General features: G+C 41.0%; 2 protein-coding genes across 10 annotated transcripts in view; both read left to right on the top strand.

Annotated features, from left to right (window-relative positions):
• Nucleotides 1-18,081, top strand: part of apc (APC regulator of WNT signaling pathway) — a 41,771-nt gene extending 23,690 nt beyond the window's left edge. For 6 of the 8 annotated variants that reach the window (XM_035391885.1, XM_035391882.1, XM_035391883.1 and 3 more), the window contains 14 exons: nt 991-1,075; nt 1,748-1,946; nt 3,810-3,918; nt 4,965-5,078; nt 5,885-5,968; nt 7,137-7,244; nt 7,995-8,117; nt 8,438-8,816; nt 8,994-9,089; nt 9,410-9,549; nt 9,640-9,717; nt 9,850-9,966; nt 10,127-10,341; nt 10,583-18,081. In XM_035391885.1, the coding sequence (XP_035247776.1) occupies nt 991-1,075; nt 1,748-1,946; nt 3,810-3,918; nt 4,965-5,078; nt 5,885-5,968; nt 7,137-7,244; nt 7,995-8,117; nt 8,438-8,816; nt 8,994-9,089; nt 9,410-9,549; nt 9,640-9,717; nt 9,850-9,966; nt 10,127-10,341; nt 10,583-16,994 (8,259 nt within the window). In that variant the 3' untranslated portion in view covers nt 16,995-18,081. The remainder of the gene's footprint in view (nt 1-990; nt 1,076-1,747; nt 1,947-3,809; nt 3,919-4,964; nt 5,079-5,884; nt 5,969-7,136; nt 7,245-7,994; nt 8,118-8,437; nt 8,817-8,993; nt 9,090-9,409; nt 9,550-9,639; nt 9,718-9,849; nt 9,967-10,126; nt 10,342-10,582) is intronic. The other 2 variants (XM_035391887.1, XM_035391889.1) reach the window with 2 other exon arrangements.
• Nucleotides 18,082-20,795: 2,714 nt separating this feature from the next.
• LOC118213442 (C3a anaphylatoxin chemotactic receptor) lies at nt 20,796-25,843 on the top strand. 2 transcript variants are annotated; one of them, XM_035392424.1, is made up of 2 exons: nt 20,796-21,410; nt 22,251-25,843. In XM_035392424.1, the coding sequence occupies exon 2, from the start codon at nt 22,255-22,257 to the stop codon at nt 23,293-23,295; it is 1,041 nt and encodes a 346-aa protein (XP_035248315.1). In that variant the 5' UTR covers nt 20,796-21,410; nt 22,251-22,254; the 3' UTR covers nt 23,296-25,843. The 2 variants fall into 2 exon arrangements, with proteins under 2 accessions (XP_035248315.1, XP_035248313.1); XM_035392422.1 differs by having other exon boundaries at nt 20,811-21,410; nt 22,210-25,843.
• Nucleotides 25,844-26,835: the final 992 nt, after the last annotated feature.

Below are 26,835 nucleotides of genomic sequence, written 5' to 3'. Positions count from 1 at the left end.
AGCACGAGATTGAAGACAAAAGATGGGGGTGCTTTGTCCCCCATTAACATATTTATCTGGGTACAGGAACTGTTTCATACCACCATCAATCAGTGCCAAAAAATAATGTAGACAGGGATTTAAAATGCATTCACAGTGTGATATTCTCCAACATTAATCACTTCCTGGAAACTTTAGTAAATAAACGATCAATTGCCGTAATTGATGACTGCAAGGATATTGAGATGGTTGCCATCAAGCCATATATTTGCCATTTATTGGAGGTTGTTTTTTTTTTGTTTTTTTTGCATTGGAACCTTAATACAAGGATACAATCTGTTCACCACCTAAAATGTTTTTTAAAATTTGCTTTAAAATTGGTACACAGCAGGAATCTAAACTTGATGGTGAAGATACTGAATCTGTTTGTGCAACTTCATGGTTTCATGTGGGATAAAATAACTCAACAGCATGATCAGCGAAACCCACTATCGTCAGAGGTGGCAAAAGATCAACAGAAGATTTAGGAAGCATACATCTGCTGATTTTAGAGATGATTGTGCTTCTGCCAGTTATGGTGTTTGATAGCACATGAAAGAGCGGTCTGTTATTTTATACCACCATTTTTAAGCATGTTGGAAAAGGCAGAAACACTTGTTATTTTGGTTCTAAAGTCTTTCATCTAGTTAACTTCTACAGTGTTGTAGAGTCATTGTTTTGCCTGTAGGACTTGAAGCGGATGGCAGAAACCATCATGAAGAACACAGTTATGTTGCATCTCCATCAAATTGAAACAGGCTTTTTGGCCATTGCCAAGGATGGAGGGCTGAAGTCACCAGAGTACTCCCCACCTCAAGAGTGGCTCAGGGTTTGCGACAAGTGGTGTTGCATGAGAGTGTGCATGAATTCTTGTACACTTGCGTTCATGCGCGGAGCTGCATAAACGCATGCGGCTGTCTGTCCACACGGTGAGGAATAGGCCTACTCATTGTGCTTCATTACCTATTCCAGGAGGTGCTGAAGCAGCTACAAGGAAGCATTGAAGAAGAGTCCATTGAGTCTTCTGGACAAAATGACCTTCTCGAGAGACTGAAAGGTAGGCTGAGCCAGTGCATTCTGGGAACTCACAATCTTTGCTTTCAGAGAGGCATAAACACTGGTATTCGTTTTTCATAGTTGATTATTGCCTGCCCAGACAAGTACATCTGTACCACTGACCCACTACTCCCTCCTTGCATTTAATTTCCTCAACCAATTTAGTGGGGAATGTCTCTTGGTTGCAGTTTTTAAATTGTATGCATTTTGTTTATATTTTTTGCCGGCAGAAATTAAGAAACAATGTAGGATATTCACAAATTATTTTCTTCAAAGGGAACTTATCAAGTAGCCAGATAAATTGACAAATGCATTCTTATTACTGCAGTTAACTGTATATTATAACCTTTGATATCAACTTATACATTAAGTAAATACACATTTAATGTACTGGGCGGTGCATGGTCAGTCCTTGCGTGTCTGCCTGTGTGTTATTCTAAAAAGTATTTGGGACGTTTCTGGAAGCAAATAACTGGGTTACAGGCATTTGTTTTTGCAGCTACTGTGCTCTGCTGCGTGTTTGTTTTCCCGACCTTTCGGGCAGTTGACTGTGAGTGACCTTGATTTGAGCCGTCCTCTCCTTTCCGTCTCCGGGTCCTCGAGCGACGTGTGCCACGTGGCCTTGACGGCGGAATGTCCGAGCAAACGGCGCATCTCCACTGTGTCTCTGCAGAGATGAACCTGGACCCCAGCGGCTTCCCGGCCGTGAAGATGAGGCCCAAAGCGCCCGCGCGCTACGACAGCCGCGAGGGCTCCGCGTCGGGCCGGTCCGGAGACAGCAGCCCCGTCCCCGCGGGCTCCTTCCCCAGGAGAGGGGTGGTGAACGGGGGCCGGGAGAGCACTGGGTACCTGGAGGAGCTGGAGAAAGAGAGGTCCGTTCCCTTTTGACAATTGCAGAGCACAGGTTTCTCATCTGGCCCTGAATGTGACCCTGAGTACTGGATACATGGAGTAGTTTTGATTCTTCATAGCGTTTTTTTTTTTTTTTTTTTTTTTTTGCCTTGGGAGTATATAAAGATTAATGGACCAGGGGAGCTTGGGGCAGCTGACTGAAGCCAGTAAGAGTTTGAAAACTGCAGTGGCCTTTGCAGTAAGCAGAGTTCACAGTTCTGGTGCTGAAAAGGTCAAAGCAGAAAACCATTCATCCTCTATTTATTTGCTGTCCTGAAGGGTAAGGATGACCAATTTATTCTTTAAACCAGGAACTTTCTGAATGCAGAACATTGCATACATTTTCCACACATAGGTTAAATATATGTGCAGATTTGTGAAGCCATTTGCAGATTTGTGAGTCCTTTCTACAGATTTGTGACTTTGGCTACAAAAATACCATAGTTACAGGCCTGTTGTCAGCTGCTGACAAAAAAAAAACAGAACCATGACCATGTTTACTCTGCAATCAATTTTAGTTTCTAAATAAAAATGTAGTGCTGAAATTTTTTTTTCATCAATCTCAGCATTTATAAGTGTGCACTGTGGCATAAAGACCCTTTTAAATGATCTCTGGCCCTAAACTGTGACCGTAAGACTATGAGTCAGACTGAGATTGAGAGAGCGCCCAATCCAGCTCAACTCCTATTGGCTTTGTCCTTATGTGCTGTGAGTCAGCTTTAAGCATTGTCCTCTCTCTCCAGGGGGACTTGGTAATTCGTACTCCCTTGGTTTCCAGGAAAAATGTGCATACTGGTCCATCGCTGTTATCGGCTAAATCAGTCATGCCAGCGTCATCCCCAAACAGGCGGCTCACTGTTCCTGTAAACACTTGGTTCTGTCGGGGTGTGACGTGCGTCGGATGAAATGTTTGGCTCGGTCAGATGACAGGGATGCGCTCTCAGTGTAGCCTCATCTGACCGTTGGTCTGTTCTTAGGTTTTTGTGTGCTTGTTGATCTCTGCCCTTTGCTCATGTGTTTAAGATATTTTCCTACTTTTTGCTCAGAGTTGATCTGGCCCCCTTTTCTGGCACGCGATGATAACACGTCCAGTGCGGCTTAGCTAGATTTCAGATGGATGAAATGAAGTATCGTGGACTTAACTGTCGCGTTTAGCGCTTCTGATTATCTGCAGTGAAGTTCCCCAAAATGGCCCCGGTCCTGCTGCACTGTCATTGTGGTGTGCCGTGTCTGGTATACTCAAAGTAGGCTGGCGATGGGCCACGTGAGCGCCAGATGAAGACGTGGTCTGAACTGCTCTCATTTTTAAAATCTGTCAGTTCTTATTTCACACAGCAGGCTTCACAACGGGGTAAAAAAGGAAAACGTGACATAGCTTTTCGGAATAGAGATTAATTAAAAGATAAAGTGACAAGAACGTTTACTGCTGCCTCATTGCTTTGTCTTCTGCATTGGTCCATTACAGTGCGTTTTGATTGGAAAACCCCTTCAATACTCCTCACAAACCCTTTTTTCCTTGGCATGCTAATAGGAAAGGGCAGCTTAGCTTGTAGATTTCTGGATTAATCGCCCTTAAGACTTTTATACGGCAGTCAAAGGTCGGTCGTGTTTGCAGGCCACATGAATTTGTGGCTCGTGCTGCAGAACAGGCACGTGTTCGGCCTCATTGTTAAATGGAGGTCAAAGTAACCCAGTATTATCTTTTTAGACCTGAATATCCTTCAAATCTGACTTTTAAAAATTGCAGAGCATTGTATAATATAAGGCTTTTATTTTGACAGTCCTGTTTTATATTGCATATATTTTGCTCTTGTTCTTAATCGATGGATGTCTTTGTCCTGTAGGGCTTTGCTATTGGCAGAGCTGGAGAAAGAGGAGAAGGAGAAGGACTGGTATTATGCACAGCTCCAGAACCTCACCAAGAGGATTGACAGCCTTCCCCTGACCGAAAATGTGAGTGTGTGTGCGTGTGTGTGTGTGTGCGCGCATCACAAGTATCTTATCTTGCCTGATTCATCTCTGCAAACATGAACACAGACTGTGGTGTTTGGATCATCTCTGTTCCAAACAGGTCTAGAGCATAATATGTTTACATTTCCAGCACCTTCTTAATTAATCTTAGATTTACTGTTATAGGTCATTAATGTAAGTGGCCCAATAGCTTAGAAAGTGCGAATCGGAGTGAGTTATCTTACAGGACCATTCCACGTTATATTAATGAAAGGTTGAGTGAGCAAGAAGTGAGTAAGAACCAAAGTAAGATTAAAATGGTGCTGCTGTTCAAGCGTTTGTCAGGAAAGGCTATGGCTAAAGGGTTCCACTGCAATGAAAGATGGTACCTCCTCAGATGGTATATCCTGTTTTAAGGGATGTTTAATAATGCATGTTCTGATTGGAGCACTCAGGCCTGTTTGGCAGATGAGTCTCTTCCCCCATTACATATTTGGAGATGAAGCAAAAGATAATGGACTTCGACGTTGAGCTTTTATACATATTGACATAGATGTATATTCATTTTCTGATGAAGGCAAATGGTGCCTTGGAATAATTAGTTTCACAAAATGGCATCATAAATGACCTTTTTTTATGCGTAGGTTTGAAAGTGCTATTTCACATAAAGAACATTGAAATCCTTTCTCTTTGAATGTTTATTCTGTATGCCATTTCTGCATAATGTGCACTGAACAATTTGAAAAGGCCTACTAGCAGGTATCAGACAGACACCCGCTGCCTTAATGTGCTGTAATGGATAATTTGCTAAATTATATAGGTTTTAAAAATGGCCTGTGGAGGGGACAGAACACCGGCGTGGATGGGAAGAGTTGATCACTGATTACTCTCTATAGACTCTCTCTGATCTATAGACTCCAGCAGAAGAGTGGAATGTGAATGATGCGCTAACATTTATGTTTGTGTGGGGTGGGGGATTAGTAGTCTTCAGTGGTCTTTAGCAACTTTAAGGCTTCAAACAGCCACGCTCACGCCGCACTGTGCTGTAGTTTTCCCTGCAGACGGACATGACTCGACGGCAGCTGGAGTACGAGGCTCGGCAGATCAGAGCCGCCATGGAGGAGCAGCTCGGGACCTGCCAGGACATGGAAAAGAGGGCACAGGTCAGTCCGGGGTCATTTTCAGTCCTGCAGTCAGGCCACAGTATGGAATTCAGATGTACTCTGGTATGATGCAACTTCGGGACGAGGAGAAAGCATCCATGTTCTGAATAACAGGTTACTTTGTTAGGTTTTCTGTAGAGCGTTATGGTTAAGTGACATCTCTTAAAATGGCCACTTGATTGAAACATGACAATAAAACGTTAGTTTTAGGAGTGTCCATGATGTGCCAGCACTATTTCTTGTTATGCTTTTCTCTGTTCCGCACTTAAAAGCTACCCGCTGCGTTACCATAAATCCAGGTGTCGGATTAATGTGACCCATGATTAATCTTTGCCACCACTCACAAAAATGGGTGTGTAAGGTAATGATGTGCACAGTCAGACCACACTGGATCTAATTCATGTTCAGTCATGTCTGGTATCTTGTGTGCACTTGCTCTAGGTTTTAGTGGCTAGACAGTTTGAAATCATCACATTTCTAAAAAATAACAGTAAAATTATGCTGGCTTCCCCAAGCGTCAAAAGCCAACCTTCAGTGGCTTCCTGTACACTGTCTCTCCAGATTAAAGTGCACAATGCAAACAAGTGTCCCTAAAGACCAAGCGAGCATTTCAGTCATTTCCTTTGTCATTTTCTGTCATTTAGAACCCCCATTCCCAACAGACATTCATAAAACCATGTTTATTACATTCATGAAACCACATTTAGGTGCAGAATTGAGCGTTCAGCGTTTTTGGCATGCGTTCTCAGTTTAGTTTCATGTAGACTTTCATTATTTAATTTTCTTTGTTGAAATGTTTGTCTCAGGCCAGAGTGGCACGGATTCAGCAGATCGAGAAGGACATGCTCCGGATCAGACAGCATTTGCAGTCCCACCCGGGCGAGTCAGAGGTAGGGCTGTCGAACGATGCTTTGATATTCCAGTGCTTTTCGAATTGTTAAAAACAAAATGACATTTGAGTGTGAAAATTAACATTTGAATATGAAAGAAAATAAATTCAGCGTGTCTGTATTGCAGCTATCTTCCTTTGAACATAGGTTGTGTTAAACCACAAATAAAAAGAAATCTTCCATTTTCATTTCCTCTCTGGTTCTTCGCTGCCATTGGATATAGTGAATACAAAGAGATTGTGGTCTGCATGCTTCGAGGTTTGCATAGAATTTGCACTAAATATGTGCATACACGTTTCTGCTTTTCTCCATACAGAAGTATTTCAGTAGTTCTCAAATTTACCAAACACCACGTACACCAGTCTTTTTATAGCTAGTGTTCTGGGTGTTCTAGCATTTTGGGAGGATAACGCTGATACTATGATTTGCAACCCTCATTTAGTGGCATATGTTGGTTGCGTGTAGACGGGCCTGGCTGGCAAGGGCCTATGCTATTTAACACTCATGCGTAATAAGACCCTGCTGTCCTTTCCTCTGTATGTCAGTAACGTTCACCGCCTCCTAATCTCAGTAGGATTTGCTTCAGTTAAACTGACTTTCTCAGCAGTCCCTGAATCCCTACTTGCTAGTGACACCTGTTAGACTACTTTAATCTGTTGTATTCAGTGAACTAATCTTACAATTCTGCTAAATATTAAGACACATTTTGCCTTTTAAATGGAATTTAGGTTGGTTTGTACACATTTCCTGCTATTGCATAGCCAATCCTTGTATTTGTGCATCCTTGCATAAGTACCAGCTTGAGCTCCTTGCCTTAAAAGATGGAGGCACATCATGTGACTTAATGATTTAGCAAGCACACAGCCTGTGTAGGGGAGAACCTTTTATTCTGTTTCAGCGGATTCGCCCCTTGCAGACAGGAGTAGAGGGAGAAGCGCAGAAAGGATTGTCAGTGTGAGAGAGGGGAGAGACCAGAGAGATTCCACCATTGTGTGTGAAGATAAAGCTCAGTGAACTCTTTAATTTCCCCCTCCCTTTCAGTAAAGCCTCAGGCTGATCTGTAGCTTTATTTAGGTCACGCAGAGAGCCCGATGCTCCTGCTGCTGCAGCCGAGCAGCTCTTCGCTCGACACGCCCGGCAAATCCTTCGTCTCTTTTCCCTCCCTCAGAAGACGTCGCAGAGCAAGCACGAGGCGGCTTCCCTGGACGGCGAGAGGCCGAGCGACGGAGCGCCGGCGTCCAGCAGCACCTGCGCGGCTGCCCCGGGGTGCGGTCAGGTAAGAATCGAGGCGCTCGTGTCTCCTCTACTCACGGAAGAGCTGTGCTGGTCTGCACCGGATCCACGGCCGCAGAGCCTGGCCTGATTCCGCTGTCTGAGACGCTTTCCTGGGCCGCTTGTCTGAACAGGATACTTAAAGAAACGGACGAGGGCCCCATGACCACTGGTGAATGTTAGTAATCCTCTTGGCCGGGTAGCAGTCCCTGCCTTGCTCCCCTCCGCGGATATTGTAAATTCATGTTTGGTTTTATTTGTCACTGGTTAAATCTGCTCTCGCCTTTTGTTCACATAATTAGCTGAGTTGTTTTGTTTGACTTTTTGTTTCGAATGATATAGCATTACTTGAAGTTGCAGTTTCGCCAAAGTTTCATATAGTTGATTAGTATGCATGGTTTCTGACTAGTTTACGGAGTTTGTTACTCCTTGTTTTTGTAACCTAAATTGCATTGTATAATTCATGTGTGTATTTTCATAAACCAAAATACAGAATCCCATAAAATGACTGGGCAAACAAACAAAGTGTATACCGCAGTAGTTGCTGTAATCATCTCAAATGGGAACTGTATGTGTGCCTATTTCAATTACTTAGCTACTGCATTCATCAATTTCTCATTTCAAACAACATATGATGTATCGAATTGTAGACTTTATTAAGCTTGTACGCTTATGGTTCCAAAACACTCAGTATTATTTGGTCAGTATGCATTAAATAATGAATTGCCTGTTTCTTCTTTTATTTGTTTTTCAGGGCTCAAGTTCTCGAATGGACCATGAGACGAGCAGTGATATGAGCTGTGGTAGTAGTTTCTCTGTCCCACGCAGGCTGACTAGTCACCTGGGTACCAAGGTAACCGAAGATTCCAAGCTTCAGGTTGCTACACAACATTTTTCCTAATACTGTACTTGTAAAGGTTTATGGCTGTTGTCATGGAATGGAATAACTTTTTCTATCACTCTCAAAAATGCATGTTTGGAACCTAAATCATGAAACCTATTTCTGCCGCTGTGCTTCATATCTAGTGAGCAGAGGGTTCATAAATAACTACTGGACAGTTTTCACATTAGCCACCACAAAACAACTGAATAGATTTTATTAGTGGTCAAACTTTTTTCTTTTTTTTTTTTAATCACTGTTGATTCTTGACCAATGAGGACAACGTGATGCGAATGTGTCCTGTGTTTTTCCCTCAGGTGGAGATGGTGTATTCACTTTTATCCATGTTGGGCACTCACGACAAGGACGACATGTCCCGCACCCTGCTGGCCATGTCCAGCTCCCAGGACAGCTGCATCGCCATGCGGCAGTCCGGCTGCTTGCCCCTGCTCATACAGCTGCTCCACGGCAACGACAAGGACTCGGTGCTCCTGGGCAACTCGCGGGGCAGCAAGGAGGCCCGGGCCCGGGCCAGCGCCGCCCTCCACAACATCATCCACTCGCAGCCCGACGACAAGCGCGGGCGCAGGGAGATCCGCGTGCTGCACCTCCTGGAGCAGATCCGGGCCTACTGCGAGACCTGCTGGGAGTGGCAGGAAACCCACGAGCGGGGCGTCGACCAAGACAAAAACCCCAGTACGTTGCCCCATCGCTGTGGGACTTGACACCGCACTCCTCTGCTCCGCAATTGATGAATTTACTGCTTAATTGTGGCTTAAATTGTTTCAGTCGATATTAGTAGAATGCTGGCTTGGTAGTCCAAATGGGATTGGGATGAATTGACACATTAAACTGTACTTCTCTTGGCTTCAGTGCCCTCTCCTGTGGAGCACCAGATCTGCCCTGCTGTGTGTGTGCTTATGAAGCTGTCCTTTGATGAGGAACACAGGCATGCCATGAATGAACTAGGTAAGCAATCACAAAGGACTGAACTCTGATTAAGAAGTGTTTGTTGAGATTTGATGATTAAGACTTTAGAATAGCCATTCTCTTAGTCTCTTTGTCTAACCATTATTGGGCTTGATTATCAGATATACTGCGGTTTACGGCATAATGTCATTAGTAAAGCCTCAGTTTCTACAATGCGTATAGTATCAAATTGAATCAGTCGGGAACCAGGACAGTGCTAATTATATTGAAACAGATGTTGCCTTCGTCCAAATATGAGTATAAATGCATTAGTATATCTATATTACTCCCTAATGTAATTCTTATGTGCTCCATCTTAGGTGGTCTGCAGGCAATAGGGGAACTGCTGCAGGTTGACTGTGAGATATACGGACTCACTAGTGACCACTACAGTGTAACGCTGAGGCGGTATGCTGGAATGGCGCTCACAAACTTGACCTTCGGGGATGTGGCCAATAAGGTGGGTGGTTTACCAGGACAAATGTTCCCAGAGTAGTTATGTGTGTATATGTTAATATGAATTCAAACTCTGTCTCTCTTAAACACCCAGGCAACGTTGTGTTCAATGAAAGGCTGCATGAGGGCAATGGTGGCTCAGCTGAAATCGGAGAGTGAGGATTTACAACAGGTAGTGTTCCTATGTTTTGGAAGCATAAGCAGAATATTCGTTAAAAAAAAATAAAAAGAAGATTCTTATATATGGTTATTAAGTGATTGAGCTGCACAGGTCTCATTTTCCACTGGTATCTAATTTATTCAGGTAATTGCCAGTGTTCTGAGGAACTTGTCCTGGCGCGCTGATGTCAACAGTAAGAAGACGCTACGTGAGGTGGGGAGTGTGAAGGCACTCATGGAATGTGCTCTGGATGTCAAGAAGGTGAGACCCAACAGGCCATTTCACACATTTTATACAATTTGTCGATTCACTTTCTTCTGACTATGACTTGACTCTGAGTTTAATTTTCAGACACATAAACACAGAATTATGATGAACAAATATTGAATGATTGAATGATTCCATTTTTCCCGCTTCACAGGAATCTACCTTAAAGAGTGTTCTTAGTGCCCTGTGGAACTTGTCAGCACACTGCACTGAAAACAAAGCTGATATATGTGCAGTAGAGGGAGCTTTGGCATTCTTGGTCAGCACTCTAACATACCGAAGTCAAACTAACACCCTGGCTATTATTGAAAGTGGAGGAGGCATCTTGCGAAATGTTTCCAGTCTCATTGCAACAAATGAAGATCACAGGCATGTATTTATTTAATTACTGAATCACCGCCTTCAGGATTTTAACTGTAACAGTGCCATTTAGGGGCATTATTGAACCCTAACAATATCAATGTTAAACTGAATACAAATTCTGATGAGTGAACTTCTTAAAGTATAAATGCCAGGAATGGTAGATGTAAATGGCTTTTTTTCATTCTTTGCATTAAGAGATTGTTTCTCAGATCATTATAGTGACCATACCATTCCCTTATTTCTCCAGGCAAATATTAAGAGAGAACAATTGTCTCCAGACTCTCCTTCAGCATCTGAAGTCTCACAGCTTGACTATCGTCAGCAATGCATGTGGAACTCTCTGGAACCTTTCAGCTCGGAATACAAAGGACCAGGAAAGCTTGTGGGAAATGGGAGCCATTAGCATGTTGAAGAATCTCATTCACTCAAAGCACAAAATGATAGCAATGGGCAGTGCAGCAGCTTTAAGGAACCTCATGGCTAACAGGCCTGCTAAGTACAAGGATGCTAACATCATGTCCCCAGGGTCCAGCTTGCCATCTCTCCATGTCAGAAAACAAAAAGCTTTAATTGAGGAACTAGATGCACAGCATCTTTCAGAGACATTTGATAACATTGACAACTTGAGCCCAAAAGCTCATCATCGGAGCAAGCCAAGACACAAACAGAACATGTACAGTGAGTATGTTCTAGAGCCTAGTCGTCACAATGACGACGGTGTCTGTAGGGCAGAGAGCTTTAATTCCAAGAACTTGACGGTCCTCTCTCCTTACATGAACACTCCAGTGCTCTCCAGCTCATCCAGAGAAAGTTTCAGGGCTGAGAAAGACCAGAGTCTTGACAGAGAAAGGAGAGGTGGCGTAGCTGGGGGGTTCCACCCCTCAGATGACCCTTCCAAGAGAATGGGGATGCCAATATCAACTGCAGCCCAGATTGCCAAGGTAATGGAAGAAGTGCAAAGCATGCACATAGGCCAAGATGACAGAAGTGGTGGGACTACGCAACAAGGCAAGCATTGTGTGGAGGATGAAATGAGTGGCATTAGACGTACTTCTGTTATTCACACTCATTCAAATGCGTTCAACTTCAGCAAGCCAGAGCACCCTAGCAGAAAGTGTCCAATGCCAAAAATGGAATACAGGGCATCAAATGACAGTCTGAACAGTGTTAACAGCAGTGATGGCTATGGCAAAAGAGGTCAGATGAAACCCTCAATTGACTCCTACTCTGAAGATGAAGGGAAATGTTGCATTTACCGAAAATATCCTGCTGATCTGGCCCACAAGATACACAGTGCCAATCATATGGAAGATGATGATGGCGATCTGGACACGCCAATAAATTACAGCTTGAAGTACTCGGATGAACAGCTGAATTCTGGTCGGCAGAGTCCCAGTCAGAATGAAAGGTGGGCACGACCTAAACATCTTGAGGATGACATCAAAAGGTCAGATCAGAAACCCGCACAATCTCATAGCCCTGGTTATCCAAGGTACACAGAAAACAATAGTGATGCTGAGGAAAAACGCAAGAAATACCAGCCTAGGTTTGTACAGCCTGAGCATTCTGGAGGGTTCAGGTCAAGGAGTTCCAATAGCTCAGAGCAAAGTCGAGGCAGTTCTAGTCATGGAACTAATAAAAATGCTAACCAGGCTACGTGCCCTGTTGAGGATTATAGTGATGAAAAGCCAGCTAATTACAGTGAGACATATTCAGAAGAAGAGCAACTTGATGAGGACCAGTTAACAAATTACAGCATGAAATACAGTGATGAACACCATGTCGAACAGCCAATTGACTACAGTTTGAAATATTCTGAAACCCCTGCAAAAAAGGCCATCTTCCGCCATTCAAAGTCACCTTCTTCTAAAAGTTCAGCAAAAGATCATCTAACCCAGGTTGGCACAACAACCTCCATAGCATCACTAAAAAATTCCAATAGACAAAAGCAGCTTCAACCATCTTCTACTCAGACACGGTCTGGACCAGTTCGGGTACTCCAGAAGACTTCGTCATGTAAGGCTCCTTCCATTAATCAAGAAACACTACAGACATACTGTGTGGAAGATACACCAATTTGCTTCTCTCGAGGTAGTTCCTTATCTTCTTTGTCATCTGAAGATGAAATTGAAGGTCATAATCAATCCATAAACACTGTAAATAACTACCCAACTCTACCGATTGCTGATAAAGAGTCTGGCACTGTTGCAGACCAGCGTACAACTGAGAGCCAGACAACTACTCAGTATATCCGAATGAAGCCACAGAGAAATCAGGGTTCTATTTCAGATGGTTCGAGACACAAAGCTGTGGAATTTTCATCTGGTGCTAAATCTCCATCCAAAAGTGGTGCACAGACTCCTAAAAGTCCTCCAGAACATTATGTTCAAGAGACGCCTCTCATGTTCAGCAGGTGTACTTCAGTGAGCTCCCTTGACAGTTTTGAGAGTCATTCTATTGCAAGTTCAGTACAGAGTGAACCTTTTAGTGGTATGGTCAGTGGAATCATTAGTCCAAGTGATCTTCCTGACAGCCCTGGGCAAACGATGCCTCCAAGCAGAAGTAAAACTCCACCACCTCCACATCAATCCCAAATGAAACAGAAATTGAAAGTTCTGCCTCACATCGAAAAGAGGAGTTTGGCTCCAAGACATGCAGAAGTGAATTCTGCTGTTCAGAAGGTCCAAGTACTTCCAGAAAATGATACACTTTTGCATTTTGCCACAGAGAGTACCCCTGATGGATTCTCTTGTGCTTCAAGCTTGAGTGCACTGAGCCTGGATGAACCCTTCATTCCAAAAGATATCGAGCTTCAAGTTATGCCACCTGTTCAAGAAGATGGGAATGAGGGTGAGCCTGAGAAAGATGACACTACAGAAACCAAGAGTCAAGACTTGTCTAAGTTATCCAGTGATCCAGAAAAAGACATACTAGATGATTCTGATGATGATGATAATGAAATACTGGAAGCTTGCATAAACTCAGCTATGCCAACAAAGTCCTCTAGAAAACCAAAAAAGCAGTCTCCTTCATCCATTTCAAGAATACCTCCGCCAGTAGCCCGTAAACCCAGTCAGCTTCCTGTATATAAATTACCTCCTTCACAAAATCGAGGGCAGCCACAGAAACATGTTAGCTTTACCCATGGGGAAGACATGCCAAGAATTTATTGTGTTGAGGGAACCCCCATTAATTTTTCAACTGCAACTTCTCTCAGTGATCTTACTATTGATTCTCCTCCTAATGAGTTAGCAAATATTGATAACTTGGCTCCAGGTGCAGAAACCTTTATTCAAAGGAGAGACACCTTTCCAGAGGGAAAAAGCACACAAGGCAAGGATTTTGGAAAAAGTCCCACTGCTAGAATGTCTGCATTGGATGAGAAAAATGAAGGAGATGATATTCTTGCAGAGTGCATCAGTTCTGCTATGCCAAAAGGCAAAACGCATAAGCCCTTTAGAGTGACAAAGATGACTGATCAAGTGCAGCACCCACCTACATCTTCAGGTAGTCTAGTCCAACAAGAAATTGAAAAGAAGAAGCCCACATCCCCTGTAAAGCCGATGCCACAAAGTAGTGAATATAAAGCAAGAATGATTAAGCGGCCTGAGCCTACAAGTAGTTTTCCCTCTGGGGCATCATACCCTGATAAAATCAATGATGCCAAAAAACAGGATCGAAATGTCATCTCCCGAGAAGTGTCAGATAAGCCTCAAAATATCAATGAGAGAGTGCGCCCTGGTTTTACGTTTGATTCACCTCACCATTACACACCAATAGAGGGCACTCCCTATTGCTTTTCCCGTAATGATTCCTTGAGCTCATTAGACTTTGAAGATGATGATCTTGATTTCTCAAAAGAAAAGGCTGAACTCCAAAAAGAAAAGTATCAAGGGAAAACTCAAACAAAAAGTACCTGTAGGCAGCCTCTTAGAAACACTGGTGCCAACAATTCACATACGTTTCAAACAGCTCCTTCAAAACCTCTTCAGAAACAAGGATGTTTTCCACAGTCATCCAAAGAAAATGCAGGATCTGTCTCCGATGAGAAGCAGAACTTTTCCATTGAAGACACACCAGTGTGCTTTTCTAGAAATTCATCTCTTAGTTCATTGAGTGACATTGACCAAGAAAATAACAACAAAGATGTCCATCAGAAAGAAAATGCAACTCCGATGGAAGCACCTAAACCACAAGCGTCTGGTTATGCCCCAAAAGCCTTTCATGTTGAAGATACTCCTGTCTGTTTTTCAAGAAATAGTTCACTTAGTTCTCTCAGCATTGATTCTGAGGACGATCTTCTGCAAGAATGCATTACCTCTGCTATGCCAAAAAAGAAGAGAGAGACACTTAGAAATAAAGGAGATGACTGTGGAATGGATGATGATGATAAAAGTATGGGTGGCATTTTAGCAGAAGAGCCTGATCTAATACAGGATCTCACTGACACGCATAGTCCTATTTCAGAGCAAGCTCTTTCACCAGATTCTGAATCTTTTGATTGGAAGGCTATTCAAGAAGGTGCCAATTCTATAGTGAGCAGTTTGCACCAAGCAGCTGCTAGCTTTTCAAGGCAAGGCTCTTCAGATTCTGATTCAATCTTGTCTTTAAAGTCTGGTATTTCAATCGGATCTCCTTTTCATCTTGCTGAGGATCAAGAAGAAAAAGTATCTTCCAACAAAGGCCCCAGAATATTGAAACCAGGGGAAAAGAGCACTTCGGAATCAAAAAAGAATGAGGATGAAGCTAAACGCCTCAAAGGGGGTAAGAAAGTTTATAAAAGTCTTATAACAGGAAAGCCACGGACAAACCTTGACTGTGTTTCTTCTCAGCAGAGGCACGCTCAGGCTCCCATAATCTCCCGTGGAAGGACAGTGACTCATGTTCCAGGCGTCAGAAGCAGTTCACCCAGCACTAGTCCAGTTCCCAAGAAGACACCACCTAGAGGAGCTGCCTCAAAAACTGTGCAAGGGCAGAACTCTGGCAGTTCACCTCGTAACACGAAAATAACTGTTAAATCAGACCCTAGCCTAACCAGCAGACAGCCAAGCTCTCAAGGAGGATCAAGCAAAGCCTCTTCTAGATCTGGCTCAAGAGACTCCACGCCTTCTAGACCAGCTCAACAACCTTTAACCAGACCTATGCAATCCCCTGGTCGTACCTCCGTTTCACCTGGAAGAAGTGGTATCAGTCCATCTAATAAGTTATCTCAGTTACCCCGAACATCTTCACCAAGCACATCTTCAACTAAGTCATCAGGTTCAGGGAGAATGGCATATACAAATACCGGGAGACACTTAGGACAGCAAAATCCAACTAAGCACAGTGGTTTGCCAAGAAGTACCAGTGGGATCCCGAGGGGTGATTCTGCTTCTAAAGGTCTCAACCTGTCTGGAGCCACAAGCTCTTCTAAAAAGGCAGAATTATCGAGGATGTCTTCCACAAAGTCTAGTGGCAGTGAGTCTGACAGATCAGAGAAACCTGCCTTAGTTCGTCAGTCAACGTTCATTAAAGAAGCCCCGAGTCCAACACTAAAGCGAAAATTGGAAGAGTCTGCTTCATTGGAATCCTTGTCTCCTTCATCAAGGCCCGTATCTCCCAACCAATCCCAGTCCGAGACACCAGTCTCAAGTCCGTCTTTACCAGATATGTCGTTAACTTTGCCTTACCAAGATAGCTGCTGGAGGAAGTCCCCTCAAAGTCAAAATTCTTCTGAAAATGGGGATGGGAGGACCCAAAGAAGACATGACATTGCACGGTCCCATTCTGAGAGCCCATCCAGACTTCCAGTTAACAGGTCTGGGACTTGGAAACGTGAGAATAGTAAGCTTTCATCCTCCCTGCCAAGAGTTGGCACCTGGAAAAGAACAGGGAGCTCCTCCTCCATCCTTTCCGCTTCATCAGAGTCAAGTGAAAAAGCAAGAAGTGAAGATGAGAGGCAAACATTGAGTCCCCCTGAAATACCTGTGCATAGTAAGGATGGACACCACCCTTTAAAAGGAACATGGAGGAAAATGAGGGATAATGAAATAGCTCATGAATCCCAAGATTCATCCTGTGAAGCAGATTCGAAACCAATGCTCCATCAAGTGATCCCGACAGTGTCCAAGACTGAGGATGTGTGGGTGAGAATTGAGGACTGTCCCATCAACAACCCCCGTTCTGGAAAATCTCCAACAAGCAACACACCCCCAGTCATTGACTCAGTCATTGACAAAGTACCTGCTGCAGATCTGGAAGTGAAAGAATCCATACATAAACAATCCAAAGTGAATGAGAATTGTTTGACAACTGCTTGCACCCTTGTTTCAGAAAATAATTTGAATTTGCTCAGAAGTGAGGCGCTTGATAACAAAGGAGTTGATGTTAAGCCTGCATTGAATAGTCAGAATGCAACTTCAGAGACTCATGAAATCCCAGTTGTTGAACGCACTCCTTTTAGCTCCTCGAATTCCAGCAAGCATAGTTCCCCCAGTGGTGCTGTTGCTGCAAGGGTGACTCCTTTCAATTATAACCCAAGCCCTAGAAAGAGTAGTGCAGACAGCATTACAGCTCGGCCTTCTCAGATCCCGACACCTGCAACCAGCAGCTCAAAGAAAAGAGACTCCAAAGGAGAAAGCGCTGAACCCAGTGGATCATATATTGTGACTTCTGTTTGAAGGCTTATTGGGAACATGCAAATCCAGATGCCTTTGTTGATGATCCCATATTCACTTTTTTAAATCACAATGTACAACTTCTGTTTTAAAGGAAGATCAAGGACATAATCACTGGGTTGTTACATATAGGCTACCTTGTTGCAACTACTTAGCTGACTGTTGGAGAAGAGACCGCATGTAAATATATATTTTTATTTTATATTTTTTTTTTTAGTATTACTGTTCAAGCCTTATTTAAGGCACGGTATCTTTGCTGGTATAAATGTGGCTGGCACACTTGGTTATCAGGAGGAGATCTGTTTGAAGGTGATTGTAAGCGTATTTGTACTGTATAGACTTTGACTATGTATGTATTTAATTTAAATCCCTCTTGTGATCCTGTGTCTTGCTTGACTTGACAAAGATAATCACCTAAATTACAAATTTGGGATACAAGAACACTTAATTTACTTAACTACTAATACATTTGAGTTTTTTAAAATTATAAATCTGCATTAGAGTAAAACCATTTTTATTGCTGCAAAACATTTTAAACCTTCCCTTTAATTTCTTGCATGAACCAATTTTGATGGTTTCTTGAAGTAACAATGATAATTTTTGTGGTCACATGATGTGTATAGGTAGGTGTAGTATAATGGTTTACACGATGTGCTCAAAGTAAGGAATTGAGTGTAACCTCTGAAACCGTTGGATGGAGTTGTTTTACTATGGAAATAGATTTTATCAGAATGTAGACTGATTGTTTGCTAAACTGTTAACTTGTATATTCTGTTAATTGGGCTGTGATTGCTGCTCTTTTGATGGAACATCGGTCTCAAATGGACTAAATGAACATTCAAGAAATTACTGTAGGCTTTGGTGTTGGTCTGAATTTAGAAAAAAAAAACTAATGTTCCTTTTTCCTTTTAATCACTCATTGTTGTAGCACATGATCGGAGTCTTGTACTGCCAAAAAAGGAAAGAATACAGTATGTCAATAAGTAAATTAATCTTTTTTCATGCAATAAAGTGAATGGATGGATATTTAGGAAATGTTACAAACTCAAATTGTAAAGTGGCATAATAAAGACACTAAGACTGTGCAATACTATGGCTTTTAAAATTTTATTATTGTTTAGTACAAGCGCAAACTGCCAAATTTCATTGCTAAATAATTTCTTGTATCATAGCATCATAACTCATGCCCCTTCCCCACCCTTTTAGAGCTTTTCCTCAGTTGTGTGTGACACACTCAATAAATCCCATGGAAGTCATTTTTAAGTAAACATATAAACAAGTTATTCTGTGCTCTAATATTGGTTGGGGCTAGGGCTCTACACAAGTCACCCTGCTGGTCATCCTTATATAATTTATTGCTATTGCATTCCAGCTTACACCATTTTTAATACAATAAGGATGAAGGCCAATGTATCATGATTGCAACTCTGTACATGTTTGTTGCAAATATAAAGGAAAACAAAATGTCCTATAACATATGTCTTGCCCGCAACAATGCAAGAGTTTGTAATGGAACTTGTAATGGTGGGGGGAAAAATGATTCACTGGTTATTTACCAAGCATATATTGTTTTCATTGCAATATAAAGTGCTTTATGCATCCAAGACAAACACACACACTTTATGAAATTTGCTTTCTACAAACTCAACCCGGAGCATGTTATTCCTCTATTTTCATCTCTCCCCCGACTTTCCTAAATAACCTAATTTGTCATAATTTGCGATAAATGCAATTTATTCACTGAAAGAAGTATAGGCTATTTGTGTTTTAGTCATATATAGTGGAAAGATAAAATGTACAATTTTTTTGTTTTTGAGTGAAGTTGGTCTTCAAAGTCAAGCATTAGGACACTAGGACAACATTTGTTGACTGCTTTTTAGTCTGTACAAAAATGTGTGTGTACCTGTTAATCAATGGGAAGGGCGTGGATTAAGTGCAGATTCCTGGTTTTTGCAGGTAGCAGTTTTAATTCAGTTGTAAATACTGTGTTGAGAACTCATGAGATGTGTTGGTATGTTGTTAATCTTGGCAGCGAGAACAGAATAAATGAATTTAAGCCATCTAGACCAGTGGTTCTCAACTTGGGCCAGAAAGGGCCGGTGTGGGTGCAGGCTTTTGTTCCAACCAAGCAGTTACACACCTGATTCTACTAATCAAGGTCCTTCGTAAAGACTCCAAAGGTTGATTAGTAGAATCAGGTGTGCAACTGCTTGGTTTGAACAAAAGCCTGCACCTACACCGGCCGTTTCTGGCCCGAGTTGAGAACCACTGATCTAGACCTTATGACTCGCACAGACTGGACAGAAGTGGACAGAAAACAGCCTTCGCATTACAGGGGCACACCTACCCGAGCATGTGAGTGGAGCAGAGCGCGAGCTGAATGACGAGTGGAGCGGAGCAAGCTTTCAAAAGGATGGAGCGTCTCTTCTTTCACTCTGCTTTCGCTCCAATATCACTCACTCGCAAGCTTTGCGCATGAGGGTTAGGGTTAGGGTTAGGGTTAGGCTTGCCCATTTTCACAACTCCTATCCCGTAGCAACTAAGCAGTTGGCAAGCAATTTGCTCAACAGTTTCAATATTTTCGCATGGAGGCTGAATAGTTGCACTGTAGACATATATTCAAAAGAGGGAAAAGAAGCGAGAGACTGATGATATGGTTCCGTTCTCATATCTAGTTCATAATTTTCGTTTCTAGTTCATAATTCCTCCTGCATTGAATTAATTGAATATAGGCAGCCTCAAATGTTACCTAAATTTGTATTCCTCAAAGTCTGTTCAAAGACTCTTCATTGTAATTAGTTCTATGATTCACTATGTCAATGCTACCTATCATTTCACGGACACATCGGTTGTTAGATATTGTTTACACAATAAAAACTAAAGTGATTAATGCACTTGTTTTCCATCACTTAACAGGTGTTTCCCTATAATAGACCATTTTCTGTAAAATAAAAAATAGCCTACACCCATTTAATAACAGAGATGATAAACTGGCTCTGTTCCGTAAAAACCGTGTCTATATGAATACTGCGTATAGTTTAGACAACTTGTGTTTTCTTTTTGTTTTATTCTCAAATTTAAACAAGCATTGTATTAATAAAAATATTTGTGTTTACTCTCCTATTACACCGATTTAACTTTCAAATCACATGCAGCCTATTCGGGAGCTTTGACTTGTTTATTAAAGAAATGTCACGGTTGTAATTTTTTCTATTACACTACTTCAGAGTCAATATAGGAAATATTTTTGTGATTAGGTTAAATGATACTTAAAAAAATTTGTAAAACAAACGGAGCTGATTTTGAGCGATACCTTCCTGTGAGCCGCGATGATTTTGGGGCGGAGTGGGGGAGAAGGACATGGAGCGGGAGAGCAGAGCGCAAATGCACTCTCAAGCAAAGAGCAACATTTGCTCCAACTTCGCTCCGCTCACTGCTCTGACACCTACCAGTATCTTGTATGCCTAGTGTTTCAAATGGCGGTCTCAAACATTGTCTTGAATCAATGACAATGCTTCTTCTAGTTTGATAATGCTGCATTTAGTTTATACTAAATACTAGGACGAAAGGTAATCAGTTCCTTCTTCTAGAAGTTAGGATTTCCCCAATTTCTCTAGGGACAGTCCATATTAATTCAGCTGAAAACCGGGATGGCTCTGTACTCCACAATTTTAGATTTGTAATCAAACAATTCATATGTGGTTAAAGTGCAGATTCTCAGATTTTATTTAAGGGTATTTTTATACACATAGTCCCCACCCCCCGTTTCGGGCACCACAAGTGAATTGCTTGATTGCAAACATGAAATAATGGACTACAGTGCCAAATCAAAAAAAAAAGTCTTTGCCCCAAACATGAAGCTCACTGTAAGACCAATCAGCAGGAAAGGTTCTTAACGGCAAGCGGGAGTTATTACTCGGTTTCAGTTTGTGTGAAGGTTTTCACTGCACCAATCCTTTTTGGTAATACTTTAAAGTTATTACCTCAATTCCATTTAAAGATTTTAGATTTTCAACTGCTGAGCAGAAGTTAAGTGTAATTGGACACACCCTGACTACGCTGTAAATGCTCTTTCCTTGAGGGAGAGAAAGAGCGATGCAAGTCTTTCCAAAAAACAAAAACAATTTAAAGGCACTGTAGACAAAGCACTTAAGCAAAGCATTCATTTTTCTTTTTGCCATGTGATTCGTTATTACCTATTACACTATGTTATGCATATATTTGGATAGTTTCATTGGCAGGTTTATGTGGCCGCTATATAAATGTGCTGCCATTTGTTTACTCATTGTGCAATATGCGTTTCCTTTTGCAGGCTGCTTCCTGCTGGTTTGAGTTTTCGGTGCAGTTCTTTTCTTTTCACTTCTCTGTGGAGTACCTCCCTGAACACGCACCCAAGCTGAAAGAGTAAAGGACAACAAAGTAAGTTTAAGTTTGATTTGAATTTTAACAATTCATTGAATTCAGGGATTCATACAAGAATACGATTTTATACAACACCTGACTAATATTCAGTGCGTGTGGAGTAACACAAATTAGATTTCCTGACTGACCCATGAAACTGTACACATTGCATTTCAAGAAATTGTTTGACTTGTAGTTTTGCTTATTATTCTTTATGATTACTACTAATAATTTGTTTTGTGGTCATTTTATGTTGTATTTTTGTTCTTTCATACCACACTGTTCATACTTAGAAGTCAGATATCAAATGCTCTTAAAAGATAGCCCCAATAATAATTAATTATATTTATTTTGTAGAAACAAAGATGCGTATGTGTTAAGTGAAAACTGATTAACTGTCTTACACGTGCAAACAATTTTGTTAATGTGGTTTGTATGATCGGCACAACGATGTATTAGGTTGCATTAATTTGTCTTCATTCTCCACTTACAATGACAGTGATAACACTTCTAACAGTAAAATGTGAGAAACACTTAGTTTCTCCTTGAACCACTAAAAGGTGCAGTATGTAAATGTGTTGCAAGAACAGTTTTGTTCATATGTGGTTAAATTTCCTTCACATCCCAACAGATATTAATCAATGAAAGGGTCTCAGAAAAAAATCCAGTCTCTCTGACTTCCCCAGACTCTGAAATCAGCCACTCCAAAGTTCAACATGCACCTGAATAAAATAAGTTGATGGAAAGAAATGAAATGGCATATTTCACTTTCAGATGTTGTATTAATTTGAATACTTCTTCTATTTGCCTGGGTCAGGTGTCAGCTGCATTCTCAGGACATCTAATTTCTCTCTACAGAGTTATGGCTGAAGAATCAAGCACGCTTTTTTATGATAATTACTATTCGGATTACAATAATTATTCCGCCATTTTTAACCTAAGTGATTTTTACCAGGATACCATCCACCCCATGGATATTGTATCAATTGTACTCTACAGCCTGACATGTATCTTGGGTCTCCCTGGCAATGCCTTTGTCATATGGATAGCAGGGTTCAAGATGAAGAGGACAGTCAACACTGTCTGGTTCTTGAATTTAGCAAGTGCTGATTTCCTCTGCTGTTTGTCCATACCTTTTTCCATTGTGGAAATAGCTTTGGACTACCACTGGCCCTATGGCAACTTAATGTGCAAAGTAATTCCCACGGTCATCATCCTCAACATGTTCGCCAGTGTCTTCATACTGACCCTGATCAGCCTGGACCGGTTTGCTCTGGTCATCAAGCCCATTTGGTCTCAGAATCACCGCCGTCTCTCTCTGGCCTATCTGCTGAGCGGAACTACATGGTTTGTGGCCCTTCTCCTCAGCATTCCCACCATGATCTACAGAGAGTCTCATTTCACTGACATTACCAACATCACCCGGTGTGCGTACAACAGTGACATGACACAATCCGTTGCCAAAAAGATCTATGTTAGTAGGTTTGTGTTTGGGTTTGTGATTCCTCTCTTCATCATTGTTGCATGCTATTTGCTTATCGGTAGGAAAGTAAGCCGAAGTTCATTCGGCCGGTCCCAGAAGGCCTTGAAGCTCATTCTTGGGGTCATTGTAGCATTCTTTGTGTGCTGGCTCCCATACCATGTTGTTGGTCTGATACTAGAATATACAGAGGACAATGCTGTGATGAAGTCCCTTGATCCACTATCAATCGCCCTGGCATACATCAACAGCTGTCTGAACCCCATCCTGTATGTGTTCATGGGCCAGGACTTCAAAGAGAAGGTCCGGCTTTCTCTTAGACGTGTCTTGGAGAATGTTTTCGATGAGGATGTGTCTCGGTCTACGGCCCACTCCAGAGAGCAGCCATCACGGGCCACAAATTCATCTGAAGCACAGCTCTGAAATCCCAGGAATAGAAGATCGCAACAAAAAAAGTCACAAAGAACCTGGCAGTCTTATGCCATCACCACCACTATCCTTGCTTAAATGGTACTGATAAGTCAACCATAAATATGGGCAATGGGGTACTTATACAGAATCTTTGCTACTTTGTCAACCATAGTTTACCTTTAATATAGTTTACATTGGGTTGAAAAATAATTAAATAAAATGTAAAGTATATTCAAATACTTTAGCATGATATTGTTGACTATAAGATTGAAAATTTTTTAAGTGTAAGTTTTTCATAATTGCTTTGAACTGTGCTCTCAAAGGTCTCAAAGCAAATTACAATCACTTAAAAAAACATGATGATCAAAGGGGAGTAGCCCATGATATTTCCCGTAAAAGCTTAAATTGCCGTCATTACAAGAATAAAAATGAATGTCATTCTTCATGACTCATGGCACTGATTGTGATAAACTGGGTTAAGCTATCCAAATGAAAAGTAGCATTATGCAGTTAAGAACACCAAGGTGTTTTTTCACTAGTGCCGTCAGCAGTGATTCCATGATAATCCTGACCTTGGATAATTTTATCATGTGAATATTACATAAACATCTTTCAAATATCTTTTAATTGTAGAGGAGACGCTTTTTCTATTGGGCATCATAGCTCACGAGGTAAGAGCGGTTGTCTGTCAGTCAGAGGGTTGCCGGTTTGATCCCCCGCCCTGGGCGTGTCGTAGTGTCCCTGAGCAAGACACCTAACCCCTAATTGCTCCCAATGAGCTGATTGGTACCTTGCATGGAAGCTTTTCACCATTGGTGTGTGAATGGGTGAATGACAGGCATCAATTGTAAAGCGCTATATAAATGCAGTCCATTTACCATTGTAACCCCCACTATTATAAGCAGCACTATACTAATTAACCAGTGCTAAGGTAGAACTAATTGGAGCTAATTTCATGAAATATTCACTGCAGACCAGATAATGTACAGCGTTCAGACTGCTTGTTTATTTATGTCCAGTGCATGTCCAGTTTTTCTTGCAAGTCTTAATCAGGAAATGATTGCGGTAAAAATGTCATGACTTCCTCAAATTCTATGAGTCAGTCAGCAAAAAAGCCTTAGGCAGTGTCATCACTTCAACGCATGCTGAAACCATATGAGCAGAATAATTCTATACATGGAAGGAGCCATCAGCAGTCCTATCCCTTTGTTAAAAATATAATTTCCTATACTGCTTCAGCACATACAACCTGCTTGGAGGTTCTGCTGCACATGTTTTACTTTATCCAAGTGTCTTTGCTTATAATGAATATGTATGCAAAGGAATAATAACTAATATCTATTTGAACATACTCATGGTACACTTTTCAATCCTATCATATCAATATCATGATTTTTTACAATGTTTGTTTTTTATAAACTATTGCTATTGCAAATTAACTGTCAATCTGTTGACCTGCATTAGTTTATATCAGTTCTGCATAGTTCTGTTGTCAAAGAGCATTAAATATGTCAGAGAATTTAATATTTATTCCAACTTTTAAGCATAGTATTATTCAGTCACTTTGCCAACTCTCTCCTGCCTGTTCTTAGCTAACAGCCAAACTCCAAATGTACAGCCAGATGTACTGTCCACTGTGACTGCTAATGTTAATCAAAATTGTAAACATAATTTCCGATTTCCATTGGCTCTTTTAAAAAACCATAGTCTGTTTTTCATAACTCTCAGGTATTGACATGTGTAAAGTGTATGTTAGTACAAATTACAAAGAGATAGCAATTGGTATTGCAATTTATATTTTCAAAAAACATTTTGATCTGGTTTACCAGACATCAATTTAGCCTAGATCTAAAATAAATAAAAATGGATGATGAAGATCTCCATTGAAAAAAGTCTAGTCATAGTCCAGGACTAAGCTTAATCCGTGTCTGGAAGACCTGCCCTTTATTCTTAATACCCAGTTGCTAATGATTTCCCCTACACTGATCAGTGGCCAGTTTACATGTGAGTGCAATTCAAGTAATGTGACCCTGCAAAGTTCACATAGTCCCAAAGAAAACTTGTAGATAAACATTTACTTAAAAACATCACTTTCTTGTCTATTGCTCTATTTTGAGTTTTTTGTTATTTCAACTTGATTGTTGTTTCTGTGTTCATTTTTTCCATCATATTTTTTTCAAGTTTCCATTTTAAGAATAAGCCAGGAATACCCCAAATTGTGCAATTTACTTCTGTATTCATGGATTTTTTATTTAGCACTTGCTCGTAATCATATTGGGTAGAGAGGAAGGAAGTGCAGAACATTTTGTACTTGGAGCCCTTAAGTTACAAAACTGTGGACATAATCAAGACAAAACTAAATACAAATATTAAGGTTAATAAAATTTAAAAAGAACCTTTCTTGTCCTCAGTCTCTAATTTATTTTTAAAATCTGGTTTCCAAACTGTGGTTCCCCGTGCCCTCTCAGTGATGACTAATTGTAAATGCTAAGTTTGTCAGCCCATAAAATCTCATGCTGATTTAACATTCAACAAATAAAATGACCCTTTTCTGTTGTGACTCAAAGTCAAAGAATTCTTTTTACATGACTCAGTTTCATTCTAACTACCTTATCACTCTGACCTAATCATTTTAATAATCACTGTTATCCCAGTTGTACCATGTATTAAAATCATGCAATTTCCTTCAGGAAACCTTCATGCTTCATCTGAGCTGCAGGGCTGGGAGTCTAGTACATTTAAGGACATTAATTTCACACTTTCTTTACTTCTTGGGGGTTTTGTTGTCACTTTACTTGACCACTTGATGGTGCTAAAGTACTGCAAACATTTATGTCCTCAGAGGAGAAAAGGAATACTTTCAGATGGCTTGCTCCACAAAGGAAGGAGGAAAACAGCTTCAATGGTTTGGTCTTATGTTCTACCTGAGAAATAAGAAATAAATAGAACATCATAATATGCTTGTGATGATGTACAAATATTATATTCCCTATCCAATGGACTGTAAACTGCGATGATGTTTGAGTCTCAAAAAGACTAAATTGAAAATGTGTAGGAGTTCTTTGTATTAACAAACACCTCTCAACTCTCTACAACTCTTTACAAGATGAATCTCTGTGGCTGGAACCAGTCTATTATTTATTTTCTATTTTTGTTCTAAATTGAAACACAACAGATGTAGTATATCATTTTTCTAGAAGTATATTAAATCTTTTTTAGCATTTGTATACCATTTTTATTGATAGGCCTTTACCGGAGGAAATATGCACTGGTGTATGCTGTTTTAAAAACCTGACAACAAATCTGACATCGTAAAAGACAACTTTCATTTATTACAGGAAATGGAAAAATTGTTTATTTTAGTAAATTAATTTTGCTTTATTCTGATATGCTGAAAGAAAGCATTAATTTAGGATTATTAAAAGTCCTGTAATGCTTTGTGAAGAGTTGGGTGTGGAGAGGTCAGAGGATAATTTCAAAATTCCAAAATGTGGAGAATCCATTACAAATGAGACCTTCTTCCACCTTGACTGAGAGTGTAGTAACAGGTCT

Source organism: Anguilla anguilla, chromosome 14 (genome assembly GCF_013347855.1).
Source record: "Anguilla anguilla isolate fAngAng1 chromosome 14, fAngAng1.pri, whole genome shotgun sequence".
Lineage (NCBI taxonomy): Eukaryota > Metazoa > Chordata > Actinopteri > Anguilliformes > Anguillidae > Anguilla > Anguilla anguilla.
Note: the sequence above shows the minus strand (reverse complement) of the source record. Positions and strands in the feature narration are given on the sequence as shown.